The sequence below is a fragment of the Salvelinus namaycush genome, unplaced genomic scaffold (genome assembly GCF_016432855.1).
Source record: "Salvelinus namaycush isolate Seneca unplaced genomic scaffold, SaNama_1.0 Scaffold257, whole genome shotgun sequence".
Taxonomy (NCBI): Eukaryota; Metazoa; Chordata; class Actinopteri; order Salmoniformes; family Salmonidae; genus Salvelinus; species Salvelinus namaycush.
The window spans coordinates 89,995-105,195 of record NW_024059419.1 but is presented as its reverse complement, the minus strand read 5'-3'; the positions used below and the strand labels follow the sequence as shown (position 1 = coordinate 105,195).

Sequence of the window (15,201 nt, the reverse complement as noted above, 5' to 3'; positions counted from 1 at the left end):
CTTACTAGCTTCATGGTATTACAGTATCATTGAGATGTGAGGCTTACCCTACCTGACTTATTGGCTACACTTCATGTGACAGTGCCTTTGACAGACCTTTTGATTTATTTAGATGGGATTCATTGAAACAAGTGTCTCTAAATATTATTTTGTCCAATAATTTGAGTAATTTGGTAAAGGAATTTTGAAGCAGGAAAGTACCAATTAGAAGTATCAACCTCTGTTAATTCCCTGGTTTTCACTGAGAGGCATACTGAGTCATCTACAGTGTTGATACCCAGCATAGCAGAATTGCTGCCTGTAAAATCAATCTTTTTCTTGCCTTGAAGGTCAGTCACTATGTTACCAATTTGTGTGGAAGGGGAAGAGAAATAACAACATCCAACATGGTGTTTGCGTTTTGTGTTCCGACAAGTGGAAATGTGGAAATATGTTGTGTGCTGACGGTGCTCCCATGTCTCTATACAAAGTCATAGAAAATCCTTCATACTTCATGTGTTGTGAATGATTGAAAACATGTAGTGAAAGATTGACAACTATCCTTATTTGCACAGCTGACACAATAGGCCAAGTTGTCTCATCTATAGTATGTTGTGTAAGGTTGTTTGCTATAGTTAGTTTTGAATAGTTAGCCTTGAATATTTAGCTTTGAATAGTTAACCTTGAATATTAAACCTTGAACAGTTAGCATTGAATAGTCACTGGTCACCATAACAACACCCACCCGTAGCACGCACTCCAGCAGGTATATCTCGCTGGTCATCCCCAAAGCCAACACCTCTTTTGGTAGCCTTTCCTTTCAGTTCTCTGCTGCCAATGACTGAAACGAATTGCAAAAATCGCTGAAGTTGGAGACTTATATCTCCCTCACTAACTTTAAGCATCAGCTATCTGAGCAGCTTACCGATCGCTGCACAGCCCATCTGTAAATAGCCCATCCAATCTACCTACCTCATCCCCATATTGTTATTTATTAACTTTTTTGCTCTTTTTCACACCAGTATTTCTACTTGCACATCATCATCTGCACATCTATCACTCCAGTGTTAATTTGCTAAATTGTAATTACTTCGCTACTTTGGCCTATTTATTGCCTTACCTCCTCACGCCATTTGCACACACTGTATATAGACTTTTTCTATTGTGTTATTGACTGTACATTTGTTTATTCCATGTGTAACTCTGTGTTGTTGTTTGTGTCGCACTGCTTTGCTTTATCTTGGCCAGATCACAGTTGTAAATGAGAACTTGTTCTCAACTGGCCTTCCTGGTTAAATAAAGGTGAAATAAAAAAAATAAAAAAATAGTTAGCCTTGAATATTAAGCCTTGAAAAGTTAGCATTGAATAGTTAGCCTTGAATAGTTAGCATTGAATAGTTAGCCTTGAATAGTTAGCATTGAATAGTTAACATTGAATAGTTAGCCTTGAATATTCAGCCTTGAATAGTTAGCCTTGAATATCAAGCCTTGAATAGTTAGCCTTGAATATCAAGCCTTGAATAGTTAGCCTTGAATAGTTAGCCTTGAATATCAAGCCTTGAATAGTTAGCCTTGAATAGTTAGCCTTGAATATCAAGCCTTGAATAGTTAGCCTTGAATAGTTAGCCTTGAATATCAAGGCTTGAATAGTTAGCCTTGAATAGTTAGCCTTGAATATTAAGCCTTGAATATCAAGCCTTGAATAGTTAGCCTTGAATAGTTAGCCTTGAATAGTTAGCCTTGAATAATTAGCCTTGAATAGTTAGCCTTGAATAGTTAGCCTTGAATATTAAGCCTTGAATAGTTAACCTTGAATATTAAGCCTTGAATAGTTGGCATTGAAAAGTTAGCCTTGAATAGTTAGCCTTGAAAAATTAGGCTCATAGGTCATAGAATACTATTTGGATTTATTATGGATCCCCATTAGCTGCTGCCAAGACAGCAGTTACTCTTCCTGGGGTCCAGCAAAATTAAGGGAGTTATACAATTTAAAAAACATTACAATACATCCACAACACATTAAGTGTGTGCCCTCAGGCCACTACTCTACTACCACATATCTACAATACAAAATCGTGTTATCGTGTGTGTGCATGTGTCTGTGTCTGTGCCTGTGATTGTGTTTCTTCACAGTCCCCGCTGTTCCATAAGGTGTATTTTTTATCTGTTTTTTAAATAAAAATGTACCGCTTGCATGAGTTACTTGATGTGGAATAGAGTTCCATGTGGTCATGGTTCTATGTGGTTCTGTATAGAAAGGGAATGTATAGACATTCACAGTGTAAGTGGACCACTCCCTGTGATATCCAGCTTCCTTGCTCAGCTGCATCTTGGGGGGGGGGGGGGGGGGGGGATGGTAGAGAGAGTAGTTGGGGAGAGAAAAATGTGTCAGAATGTGATGAGAATGAGAGGTCCAGAGAGGAAAGGGCTAGCAGTCCTACAACTGCAGGAGAGAGGAGGAAGAGGAAGGCCCACTGTGCTTCCTCCCAAGGTCATTACTAAGAGGACATCAGAGAGGGATGGAGAGACAGGGAGAGAGGGATGGAGAGACAGGGAGAGAGGGACGGAGAAACAGGGAGAGAGGGATGGAGAGACAGGGAGAGAGAGATGGAGAGACAGGGGGAGAGAGATGGAGAGGGATGGAGAGACAGGGAGAGAGAGATGGAGAGAGGGATGGAGAGACAGGGAGAGAAAGATGGAGAGACAGGGAGAGAGAGATGGAGAGACAGGGAGAGAGAGATGGAGAGACAGGGAGAGAGAGATGGAGAGACAGGGAGAGAGGGATGGAGAAACAGGGAGAGAGGGATGGAGAGACAGGGAGAGAGAGATGGAGAGACAGGGAGAGAGAGATGGAGAGAGGGATGGAGAGACAGGGAGAGAGAGATGGAGAGAGGGATGGAGAGACAGGGAGAGAGAGATGGAGAGAGGGATGGAGAGACAGGGAGAGAGAGATGGAGAGACAGGGAGAGAGAGATGGAGAGACAGGGAGAGCGAGATGGAGAGACAGGGAGAGAGAGATGGAGAGACAGGGAGAGAGGGATGGAGAGACAGGGAGAGAGAGATGGAGAGACAGGGAGAGACAGGGAGAGAGAGATGGAGAGAGGGATGGAGAGACAGGGAGAGAGAGATGGAGAGAGGGATGGAGAGACAGGGAGAGAGGGTTGGAGAGACAGGGAGAGAGAGATGGAGAGAGGGATGGAGAGACAGGGAGAGAGGGTTGGAGAGACAGGGAGAGAGATGGAGAGACAGGGAGAGAGGGATGGAGAGACAGGGAGAGAGGGGTGGAGAAATAGGGAGAGAGGAAGGTGGAGACAGGGAGAAAGGGATGGAGACAGGGAGAGAGGGATGGAGAGACAGGGAGAGAGGGAGGTGGAGACAGGGAGAGAGGGAGGTGGAGACAGGGAAAGAGGAAGGTGGAGACAGGGAGAGAGGGGGTTGGAGACAGGGAGAGAGGGAGGTGGAGACAGGGAGAGAGGGATGGAGAAACAGGGAGAGAGGGATGGAGAAATAGGGAGAGAGGGATGGAGAAATAGGGAGAGAGGAAGGTGGAGACAGGGAGAGAGGGATGGAGAAACAGATTCTATGTGGTTCTGTATAGACAGGGAATGTATAGACATTCACAGTGTAAGTGGACCACTCCCTGTGATAACCAGCTTCCTTGTTCAGCTGCATCTTACAGGAGAGAGGGGGGGGGGGGGGGGGGGGGTGGTAGAGAGAGTAGTTGGGGAGAGAAAAATGTGTCAGAATGTGATGCGAATGAGAGGTCCAGAGAGGAAAGGGCTAGCAGTCCTACACCTGCAGGAGAGAGGAGGAAGAGGGAGGTACACTGTGCTTCCTCCCAAGGTCATTACTAAGAGGACATCAGAGAGGGATGGAGAGACAGGGAGAGAGGGATGGAGAGACAGGGAGAGGGATGTGGAGACAGGGAGAGAGGGATGGAGAGACAGGGAGAGAGGGATGGAGAGACAGGGAGAGAGGGAGGTGGAGACAAGGAGAGAGGGATGGAGAGACAGGGAGAGAGGGACGGAGAAACAGGGAGAGAGGGATGGAGAGACAGGGAGAGAAGGAGGTGGAGAAATAGGGAGAGAGAAAGGTGGAGACAGGGGAAGAGGGATGGAGAAACAGGGAGAGAGGGATGGAGAAACAGGGAGAGAGGGATGGAGAAACAGGGAGAGAGAGATGGAGAGACAGGGAGAGAGGGATGGAGAGACAGGGAGAGAGGGATGGAGAGACGGGGAGAGAGGGATGGAGAGACAGGGAGAGAGGGATGGAGAGACAGGGAGAGAGGCAGGGAGAGAGGGAGGTGGAGACAGGGAGAGAGGGATGGAGAGATGGGGAGAGAGGGATGGAGAGACAGGGAGAGAGGCAGGGAGAGAGGGAGGTGGAGACAGGGAGAGAGGGATGGAGAGAAAGATGGAGAGACAGGGAGAGAGGCAGGGAGAGAGAGGGAGGTGGAGACAGGGAGAGAGGCAGGGAGAGAAAGATGGAGATGGAAACAGAGAGAGAGGGAGGTGGTGAGGGGTTGAATTTCCTGTTTTTATGGGTTGAATTTCCTCCAAAGTGGAAAGAAATGAGATCAGGCACTAAACTCCAATACAAACATGCAAAGTGATTTGAGACAGAAAGCAACATTGGTAATGGGTTCTCTTGTCATTTTAAGGGTTATTTCAATTACATTGTTTGGTTTATTTCTGACCCATATAAAATAACAAATAAAAATACAAACTTTTCCAAGTGAATCCCGGATGACATAATACAGTAGAATATCCATGTAACCATTCTCTCACTGTAACATATTTTCACAGGAAGACAAAACATCAAATAAGGCTGCATGACTTTAGGTTAGGATACAACTAAAGCACCAAAGCACAGCAATGCCTTTCATCTACACGTCCATGTTATTGTCTGGACATGCAGTGGGCGATACAGGCTGTGTTTACACAGGCAGCCCAATTCTGATTTTATGCCCAGTTATGAGTTGGTCAAAAGAGCAATTCTTAGCAAAAGATCAGAATTGGTCTGCCTGTGTAAATGCGGCCTTAGTCATGTGTTAGCGAGGTGTTGTTCCAGTCCCCTTTGACTCATTGTGTTTGGCATTTCATCACAGTACTAAATGACGTCACAACATTTACATTTAAGTGCTTTTATCAGTTGAAATATCAAAATGTCTCCTTCATTCTTTTTATATTCCTGGGCTGGTAGACTGATGTCCTGTCTGGGCTCGTTAAAGACCAGCCATTTCGTCTATCAGATATGTAATAGATGTTTTATTGTGTGGCATATTCCAAACCCTCAATTAGCATCAGTGAGATCTCACAGTCATTAACCCAATACATTCATGAACCCAAGGTTCAATTCTCATCTTTATTGTGTGGCATATTACAAACCCTCAATTAGGTTGGGTGGAGGTCTGTGAATGCTTTTCAACCAACCGGATCTAGCCATTCACAAGCCACACAATAATACTGTATGGTGAAAGGCTGAAACATGTTCTTGAAGTTTGAAACCAACAAAGTAGACTTTGGTGTATCACAGGGGTTGTGTATACCGTCACTATACAACCCCTTGAAAAATGTGAATTTGGATTGGAGGAGAAATGTAGAAGACAGTTAGACCTAGTGGGTCGCTGGTCCTGCTGAAAGAACAGTCCCAACCGTTCTAATGGCACTACTTTCTCTCCGTCTGGCATTTGTAAGGTGTGATTTGTGTCAGCTCACCGCTACCAGAGGAATCACTCTCATCCTACTGTCAAGTCCGTTTTGTTAATCGCACAACTATGTGACACAAGTTGCGCAACGAGAGATACTATCGAGCACCTCCGCCGAACAATTGAAGCACTCTTGAAAAACCATTATGTGTTGCAGGGAATGAGCCCCCTCACTTCTCATCTGTGTGAGTTCAAGCTGTTTCTATGCTGATTCAGCACCGCCACTTATCAGCAGTGACGACATGCCGGCTCTCTGGCAGGAGACTGTTTCTGTTCCACTTGATACTTCCATTCATACTCTAACACACCTGGACAGCTTTGTACAACTCTCTACTGTACACTCATCATTTTGCTCCTCTCGCTGGGGGAAACCCAGTCGAGGTAGAGCTGTGGTACTGATCTAGTGCGTAGTACTACCAGCATATTATACTTTAATTATACTGTAATAGAGTGTTTCTCAGAAATACCTGGAAAACAGATGTCTGTAGATCAAAGTGAAATACTTCCTAGAGTAGTTATCTTTTGGAGAATGCATCGGAGACAACAGAAATGTTTAATATGAATGGTTAGCTTACTACTTTATAAACCCCATAAACCATGAAATCTTACTGTACTGCCCAGTGGTTAAATATGATGTCGACCGCAGCCACTCTTGGAAGCCAAATGCAGCATGTGCCATAGAACTAGAGTCCATAGAACAAGCCTCCCTATTCAAGTCAATGATGGCATAATGGGTGGATTCTATTTCTATGGTATGTGCCACATAGTTTTGGTTACTGCGGTTACCGTGGTCCTAAAATGGAACCTTTGATCATTCGTTTATGTCCATGAATCTGTCCCTAGGGAAATGTACAGTCTAGTTAACATGTTCAGTATCTGTCCCTGGAGAAATGTACAGTCTAGTTAACATGTTCACTATCTGTCCCTGGAGAAATGTACAGTCTAGTTAACATGTTCAGTATCTGTCCCTGGAGAAATGTACAGTCTAGTTAACATGTTCACTATCTGTCCCTGGAGAAATGTACAGTCTAGTTAACATGTTCACTATCTGTCCCTGGAGAAATGTACAGTCTAGTTAACATATTCAGAATCTGTCCCTGGAGAAATGTACAGTCTAGTTAACATGTTCACTATCTGTCCCTGGAGAAATGTACAGTCTAGTTAACATATTCAGAATCTGTCCCTGGAGAAATGTACAGTCTAGTGAAACCACAATGTTTGGTTAGTTACTGTATGTTCAGTATGTATATATGCCTACATGACTTGCATACAAGTGAGCCTCCCTGTAGCATGTATTTCATCAGATGTTTTTGGACTTGGGCATTTTTCTTTCACCATGCATTTTGGAAAAAAACAAACAGTATTTTTGATTGACTTTTGAGTTTGTAGATTCTTGTTGCACTGTGCAGACAGCCTTTCTTCCTCTCGGTCTCTGTGGGCTTTAGCCAGGAGTCAGTGAAATGGTTTGAGGACAGTGACATTTGCCCTGTCCTTTAGGGACATTTAGCAACATTAGCGCATATTGATGGATGGTACAGATTTTAGTTTGACTGTCAAGTAAAGCCCTCTCAATAAAGAGAATGTCCAGAGAGTTATTATTCTAACTTAGCGTGGCTTCTTCACAGAGTACATCACACAGACATGGATGAACCTCAAATTGTATGATCGATGTGGGAACCAGAGCTTGAAGGCTTTTGCAAGTTAAAGCGCCCCTGAGTCTAAAGCAAATAAGGGTTTAAACAGTCTCTCTCTCTCCGTTTATCGCTTCTCTGCAGCAATCTCCGTTGTATATCACTCCAAGGTCAACAGCTCGCCAGCCAGCCGCATGGTAGTGTTGTGTTTAGTTGCAGGCAGCACACTTGTTTATTCACGCCATTTAATGCATTGAATTAAAGCCCATTTCGGTAAGCTACGTCTCATTCCAACTACTTGTCACAGGGAGATTGACAGGCGACTCCAGGTGCTGCTGACACCTAGAACAATAACTGACAGACTCTGGAGCCCACAAGGCAGCCCATTCTCCTTCTGGAGCCCACAAGGCAGCCCATTCTCCTTTGGCCAGCAGATTAAGAGTTCATAAAGCCAGGATGAAGAATGTATCTGTCCCTCACGGTTGGATGGACAGTAGTTCTTTGGGGTTTACATAAGACTTACAGTCCTAAGTCGATAGAGCAGCAGTTGGTGTTTAGGACCCTGACACACAGATAAGAGAAGAGTAACAGAGAAGAGTAACCTGCAATCGGAATAGACAGAGTAGAAGGTCCTCCAGGCAATTGCACTTGTACAAAACAATACATTATGTTCCATACAAGCCTGGCATAATTCTCTTTCACATTGGAAGTAGGTATCTCCATGATTTGTAAATTAAACTGTTTTGTAAATAAATTTGTTTATTGCTGTAAATACTTTGTCTGCTTCATTTAGTTGATTGAGGTTTACGAGAGAGCCTAATCGGAAGTGAAAAGGACTAATTTGAGCTTTGTCGTCCATTGCATTAAAAGAACAATTAAAGCTGTAATTCAGATGTGTCCTCTGTGAGTGGTGTAGTTACTAAACACGACAGATATAGTTTTAAGAAGATTTTTGTTGTGAAAGGAAATCTGAGTTTTTCTGTTCACCTTCTGGTATTTCACCTGATATTTCTACCACTTGTCTAACCCAGAGCCTTTATTCCAAATCTGAGGCGAATGTAACCCTGTGACATCATCTTTTGGGCAAGAGTTATGATTTTTGTCTGTTGTGTGGCTAAAGTATTGTTTGTTAAATAAACACAATTGTTTTTTTATATCAATAATACTTCAGGTGATAAGCGACAAACCTGACAAAATAATATATTTTAAAAAATGTGTTTATACATGTAGTTCTCCTTTAAATGTACCAACCATCCGTCTTACTTCTGTCTCCGCAGGTAAGCAGTAGAATGGTGTCCGGGGAGGCAGGTGGGCACAGCTACCTGGTGGCGTGCTGGCAGCCCATCCTGGTCCTAATGCTGGGCACTGTCCTCTCCGGCTCCACCACCGGCTGCCCGTCCCGCTGTGAGTGTAACGCTCAGGAACGTTCCGTGGTGTGCCATCGACGGAGGCTGGCCTCGTTTCCCGAGGGCATCCCCATCGAGACGAAACTACTGGACCTCAGCAAGAACCGTCTGAAAAGCCTGGGGCCTGAGGAGTTCATTAACTACCCACAGCTGGAGGAGCTGCAGCTCAATGAGAACAATATCTCTTCCATGGAGCCCGGGGCTTTTAGCAACCTTGCCGGGTTGCGGACTCTGGGGCTGCGCAACAACCAGCTTAAGCTAATCCAGTTGGGAGTGTTCACAGGCCTCAGCAACCTCACCCAGCTGGACATTAGCGAGAACAGAATTGTCATCCTGCTGGACTACATGTTCCAGGAGCTGTACAATCTGAAGGCTCTGGAAGTCGGCGATAACGACCTGGTGTTCATCTCTCACCGAGCGTTCCACGGCCTCAGCAGCCTGGAACAGCTGACCATGGAGCGCTGCAACCTGACCTCGGTGCCCACCGAGGCCCTGAGCCATCTGCACAACCTGCTGTCGCTGCGACTACGCCACCTCACCGTCAATGCTGTCAGGGATTACTCCTTCAAGAGGCTTGACCGCCTGAAGGTGTTAGAGATCTCCTACTGGCCCTACCTGGACACCATGACCTCCAAATGCCTGTACGGCCTCAACATCACCTCCCTGACCATCACAAACTGTAACCTCACCGCCATCCCTTACCAGGCCATTCGACACCTTGGGCACCTTCTCTTTCTCAACTTGTCTTTTAATCCCATTCACACGGTGGAGGGGAACAAGCTGCACAATCTGCTGAGGCTCCAGGCCTTCCACTTGGTAGGAGGGAGATTAGCCACAATTGAGCCCTACTCCTTCCGGGGCTTGAACCACCTCCGAATCCTCAACGTATCCAGCAATAGCCTGAACACCCTGGAGGAATCCGTCTTTCACTCCGTGGGGAACCTGGAGACCCTGGCACTGTACGATAACCCACTGGCCTGCGACTGCCGACTGCTCTGGGTCTTCCGCCGCCGCTGGAGGCTCAACTTCAACCGGCAGCAGCCTTCCTGCTCTTTGCCCGAGGCCGTGCAGGGCAAGGAGTTCAAAGACTTCCCCGACATCCTCCCCTCCGATTCCTTCACCTGCCAGAAGTCCAGGATACAAGACCACAAGGCACTGCAGAGGCACGTGGACGAGGGCACAACGGTCCATTACACATGTCAGGCGGACGGCAACCCAGCCCCCGTGATCATGTGGCTGTCCCCCAAGAAGCAGTTCATCACCACCAAGTCCGTGGGGCGTCTCAGCGTGTCCCCCGAGGGCACCCTAGAGGTGCGCTACGCCCAGATCCAGGACAACGGTACCTACCTGTGCATCGCCAGCAATGCAGCAGGGAATGACACCAAGCCTGCCCACCTGCATGTGCACAGCTACTCGCCCAACTGGCCGCACCAGCCCAACAAGACGTTTGCTTTCATCTCCAACCAGCCCAGCGAGGATGGGGCCAACGGGACCCTGGCCCAGGTTCCCTTCCCGTTCGACGTGAAGACTCTGATCATCGCCACCACCATGGGATTTATCTCGTTCCTCGGCGTCGTCCTCTTCTGTCTCGTCATCCTCTTTCTCTGGAGCAGAGGAAAAGGCAACGTCAAGCCAAACATAGAGATTGAGTATGTACCCCGTAAGGCGGAGGCAGGTGAGAGTAGTCCAACCGGCGATGCGCCGCGTAAATTCAACATGAAAATGATGTGAGACTCAAGCTTACTGACTTCAAAATGAGGTGTGGACACACTATATTCTCTTTAAATATATGTGGCATTTATGAGAGATAGACATCTTGATACTATACCCAAGACTGTTTTACCTTCAGGGACTGAATCTTAAACAGCGAGTGTTGGATTTAAAAGTATTCAAATCTCTGTGCGTTTTTATGGGCAATAGTCATTGAGAAAATAAGCCAGAATAAGCCAGTCATGTTTTATGCTCCTTTCAACCTGAAAATGGAGATTGTCTTTATCTAGTCTTTTGATTGTTTTCTTTTCTCTGTATCTTGTTCTTCTTACCATGTACAATGAGCAAAGGAATGGTCGCAATACCACTTAAAGGGGTAGTTCACAAAAATACTGAAATTGACAGCAGCAACGGTAAGAGGAATATCATGTCAATTTGTTTGAACTACACCTTTAATGGTTATGGGTTTTGAGCATATTACTGTATTACGAGCAGGCGCAATTCAAGCAATGTACGTACAGTGCATTCGGAAAGTATTCAGACCCCCTTGACTTTTTCCAAATGTTGTTACGTTACAGCCTTATTCTAAAATTGATTAAAGTTTGTATTAACTCATCAATGTACACACAACACCCGATAATAACAAAACAAAAACAGGTTTTCAGACCCTTTACTCAGTAAACACCGGGATTTGGGGAGTTTCTCCCATTCTTCTCTGCAGATCCTTTCAAGCTCTGTCAGGTTGGAATGGGAGCGTCGCCGCACAGCTATTTTCAGGTCTCTCCAGAGATGTTCGATGGGGTTCAAGTCCGGGCTTTGGCTAGGCCACTCAAGTACATTCTGAGACTTGTCCTGAAGCCACTCCTGCGTTGTCTTTGCTGTGTGCTTAGGGTCATTGTCCTGTTGGAAGGTGAACCTTCGCCCCAGTCTAGGTCCTGAATGCTCTGGAGCAGGTTTTCATCAAGGATCTCTCTGTACTTTGCTCCGTTCATCTTTGCCTCGATCCTGATTAGTCTCCCAGTCCCTGCTGCTGAAAAAAATCCCCACAGCATGATGCTGCCACCACCATGCTTCACCGTAGGGATGGTGCCAGGTTTCCTCCACATGTGACGCTTGCCATTCAGGCCAAAGAGAGTGTTTAGGTGCCTTTGGCAAACTCCAAGTCGGCTGTCATGTGCCTTTTACTGAGAAGTGACTTCTGTCTGGCCACTCTACCATAAAGGCCTGATTGGTGGAGTGCTGCACAGATGGTTGTCCTTCTGGAAGGTTCTCCCATCTCCACAGAGGAACTCTGTCAGTGTCACGCCCTGACCATAGATTGCTTTGTATGTTTCTATTTTTTGTTTGGTCAGGGTGTGATGTGGGTGGGCATTCTATGTTTGTATGTCTATGTTTTCTATTTCTATTGTGTTTGGCCTGGTATGGTTCCCAATCAGAGGCAGCTGTCAATCGTTGTCTATGATTGAGAACCATACTTAGGTAGCCTGTTTTCCCACTTTGAGTTGTGGGTGGTTATTTTCTGTTTAGTGTTTGTTATATCTTTCAGAACTGTTTGTTGGTCGTTTTGTGGTTTTTGTTTGCGTGTTCATCTTTATTAAAAGTATTATGGATACGTACCACGCTGCACTTTGGTCCTCCTCTCCTTCTCCCGACGACAATCGTTACAGTCAGAGTGACCATCGGGTTCTTGGTCACTTCCCTGACCAAGGCCCTTCTCCCCGATTGCTCAGTTTGGCCGTGCGGCCAGCTCTAGGAAGAGTCTTGGTGGTGCAAAACCTCTTCCATTTACGAATAATGGAGGCCACTGTGTTCTTGCAATGCTGCAGAAATGTTTTGGTATCCTTCCCCAGATCTGTGCCTTGACACAATCCTGTCTCTGAGCTCTACGGACAATTCCTTCGACCTCATGGCTTGGTATTTTGCTCTGACATACACTGTCAACCATGGGACCTTATATAGACAGGGTGATGTCTTTCCAAATCATGTCCAATCAATTGAATTTACCACAGGTTGACGACAATCAAGAAACATCTCAAGGATGATAAATGGAAACAGGACGCAAATCATTTTTGGAAATTTAATACATTTTCTAAAAATTCTAAAAACCTGTTTTCGCTTTGTCATTATGGAGTATTGTGTGTAGATTGATGAAGAACATTTTTTATTTTAGAATAAGGCTGTAACGTAACAAAACGTGGAAAAAGTCAAAGGGTCTGAATACTTTTCGAATGCACTTAAGAGATAAAAGTAAGCTAGAAAGGCATAGAACGGCATATTCTAATTTGTAAAAAAATATATATATTATGCTTGACAATCATCAAAATCACAAAGGTCATTGGTATATATCACAGAATAAGTACAATGTAAAATATCAGCAATGAAGTTAGGGTCCTCTGATGCCATTTTGTCAACTGAGTGTGCAGTGGCTCAAATCCTTTCCTAGCAAACTAGGAACATTCTCTGAACATTAGCTAAGATTCCCCTTAAGTTCTAGTTCGGGTTTTAGGATGATAACATCCCAAAAACATTAAAATAATGTTTTTGATAACAACATTATTTTGTACAATATTTTTTTTTTTTAATGAAATATCCTTGGAATGTTCTCCTAACATTCCCTAAAATGTTGTGCACAACATCTGTAAGAAACACCACAGAACATTCCCCAAACGTTCACATTAGGTTACCAGGTAATGTAATAACACAATGTAGCAGTAACGTTTTTTACAACATACTGCTGCAACAAAATATGAGAGCAACGTTCTTGGAAACTTCTTGCAAAATGCAAATGTTTTATACAAACATTGTATAATCATCAGCACAAGTGGACAGTTTTTGTGTTATGAGAACATTTGCCGCAACCTAACAAACGTTCTGGGAACTTTCACAAAATTTATTTTGGTTTGCTGGGTTGTTTGTATAATCACAAACATGCTTCAAATGATCATTGTGATATTCAATTTGAATCCCTATGTTGTTTTTTTGTCAGTGTGTTCTCCTGTTAGCAGTGATCAGGAACCAGTTGTTGTAATACAGTTGATGTGTTAACAGGGTTTTATGTGGTGAAATACATTTTATAGCCATAGTCTGCTCTGAAAGTAATGTGTTCATAAACCCTTAAACCACTGGTTATGAAATAATGGACGGAATGAAAGCATATTAAAACAATAAAGTTTTATACAGTAATTGTATACATTTTTTATGCTATTCCACTCAAGCACATTGAAAGGGCACCAAATGAGTCTATTTGCCTGCTGTATATCCCCGAATGTGAATACAGTAGTAGGCTAAACACTGTTGACAAGCCTAGGATTTCAGGTCTCAGAGTTGGTTTTCTCCCTTTTGTATGCGGTAGCCTGGCCAGATGGGGGATGCTATAAGGAGTTTATTCTTTCATGCTGTGAGTGCAGCTGTGAATAATTTACAGGGGATGACGTTGCTATGAGAACACCAGAGAAGCGAAGATGAAACTGTGTCATCCTGGCACTCTAGGAGTTGAACACGAAAGGATATTATTGGAGTAGATCCTGTTACAGTATCAGAGGCCAGGGAGGAGCTATGAAATATAGCAGTGATTCCCAAACTTTTTATAGTCCCGAACCCCTTCAAACATTCAACCTCCAGCTGCAGCTCCAGCTCCAGCACCAGGGTCAGCGCACTCCAGCTGTGTACCCCCTCTAGCACCAGGGTCAGCGCACTCCAGCTGTGTACCCCCTCTAGCACCAGGGTCAGCGCACTCCAGCTGTGTACCCCCTCTAGCACCAGGGTCAGCGCACTCCAGCTGTGTACCCCCTCTAGCACCAGGGTCAGCGCACTCCAGCTGTGTACCCCCTCTAGCACCAGGGTCAGCGCACTCTCAAATGTTGTTTTTTGCCATCATTGTAAGGCTGCCACACACACACTATACAATACATGTATTAAACATAATAATTCGTTTTTGTCATAACCCGGCTCGTGGGAAGTAACAAAGAGCTCTTATAGGACCAGGGCACAAATAATAATATAATAATAATCAATAATTTTACTCTTTGTTTAACCATCTTACATAAAAAAACGTATTTGTTTATAGAAATTGTGAATAACTCACCACAGGTTAATGAGAAGGGTATGCTTGAAAGCATGCACATAACTCCGCAATGTTGGATTGTATTGGAGAGTCTCAGTCTTAAATCATTTTCCACACACAGTCTTTGCCTGTATTTAGTTTCCATGCTAGTGAGGGCCGAGAATCCACTCTCACATAGGTATGTGGTAGCAAAGGGTATCAGTGTCTTAACAGCGCGATTTGCCAAGGCAGGACACTCTGAGCGTAGCCCAATCCAGAAATCTGGCAGTGGCTTCTGATTAAATTAAATTTTCACAGAACCGCTTGTTGCAATTTTGATGAGGCTCTCTTGTTCAGATATCGGGAAGTGGACTGGAGGCAGAGTATGAAAGGGATAACGAATCCAGTTGTTTGTGTCATCCGTTTCGGGAAAGTACCTGCGTAATTGTGCACCCAACTCACTCAGGTGCTTCGCTATATGACATTTGACATTGTCAGTAAACCTGAGTTCATTTGCACACAAAAAATCATACAATGATGGAAAGACCTGTGTGTTGTCATTGTTAATGCAGACAGAGAAGAACTCCAACTTCTTAATCATAGCCTCAATTTTGTTCTGCACATTGAATATAGTTGCGGAGAGTCCCTGTAATCCTAGATTCAGGTCATTCAGGTGAGAAAAAACATCACCCAGATAGGCCAGTCGTGTGAGAAACTCATCATCAT

General features: G+C 44.6%; 1 protein-coding gene across 1 annotated transcript; it reads left to right on the top strand.

Annotated features, from left to right (window-relative positions):
- Positions 1 to 8,585: 8,585 nt before the first annotated feature.
- LOC120039146 (leucine-rich repeat and immunoglobulin-like domain-containing nogo receptor-interacting protein 1-B) lies at positions 8,586 to 10,454 on the top strand. Its single transcript, XM_038984665.1, has one exon. The coding sequence runs from the start codon at positions 8,607 to 8,609 to the stop codon at positions 10,452 to 10,454; it is 1,848 nt and encodes a 615-aa protein (XP_038840593.1). The 5' UTR covers positions 8,586 to 8,606.
- Positions 10,455 to 15,201: the final 4,747 nt, after the last annotated feature.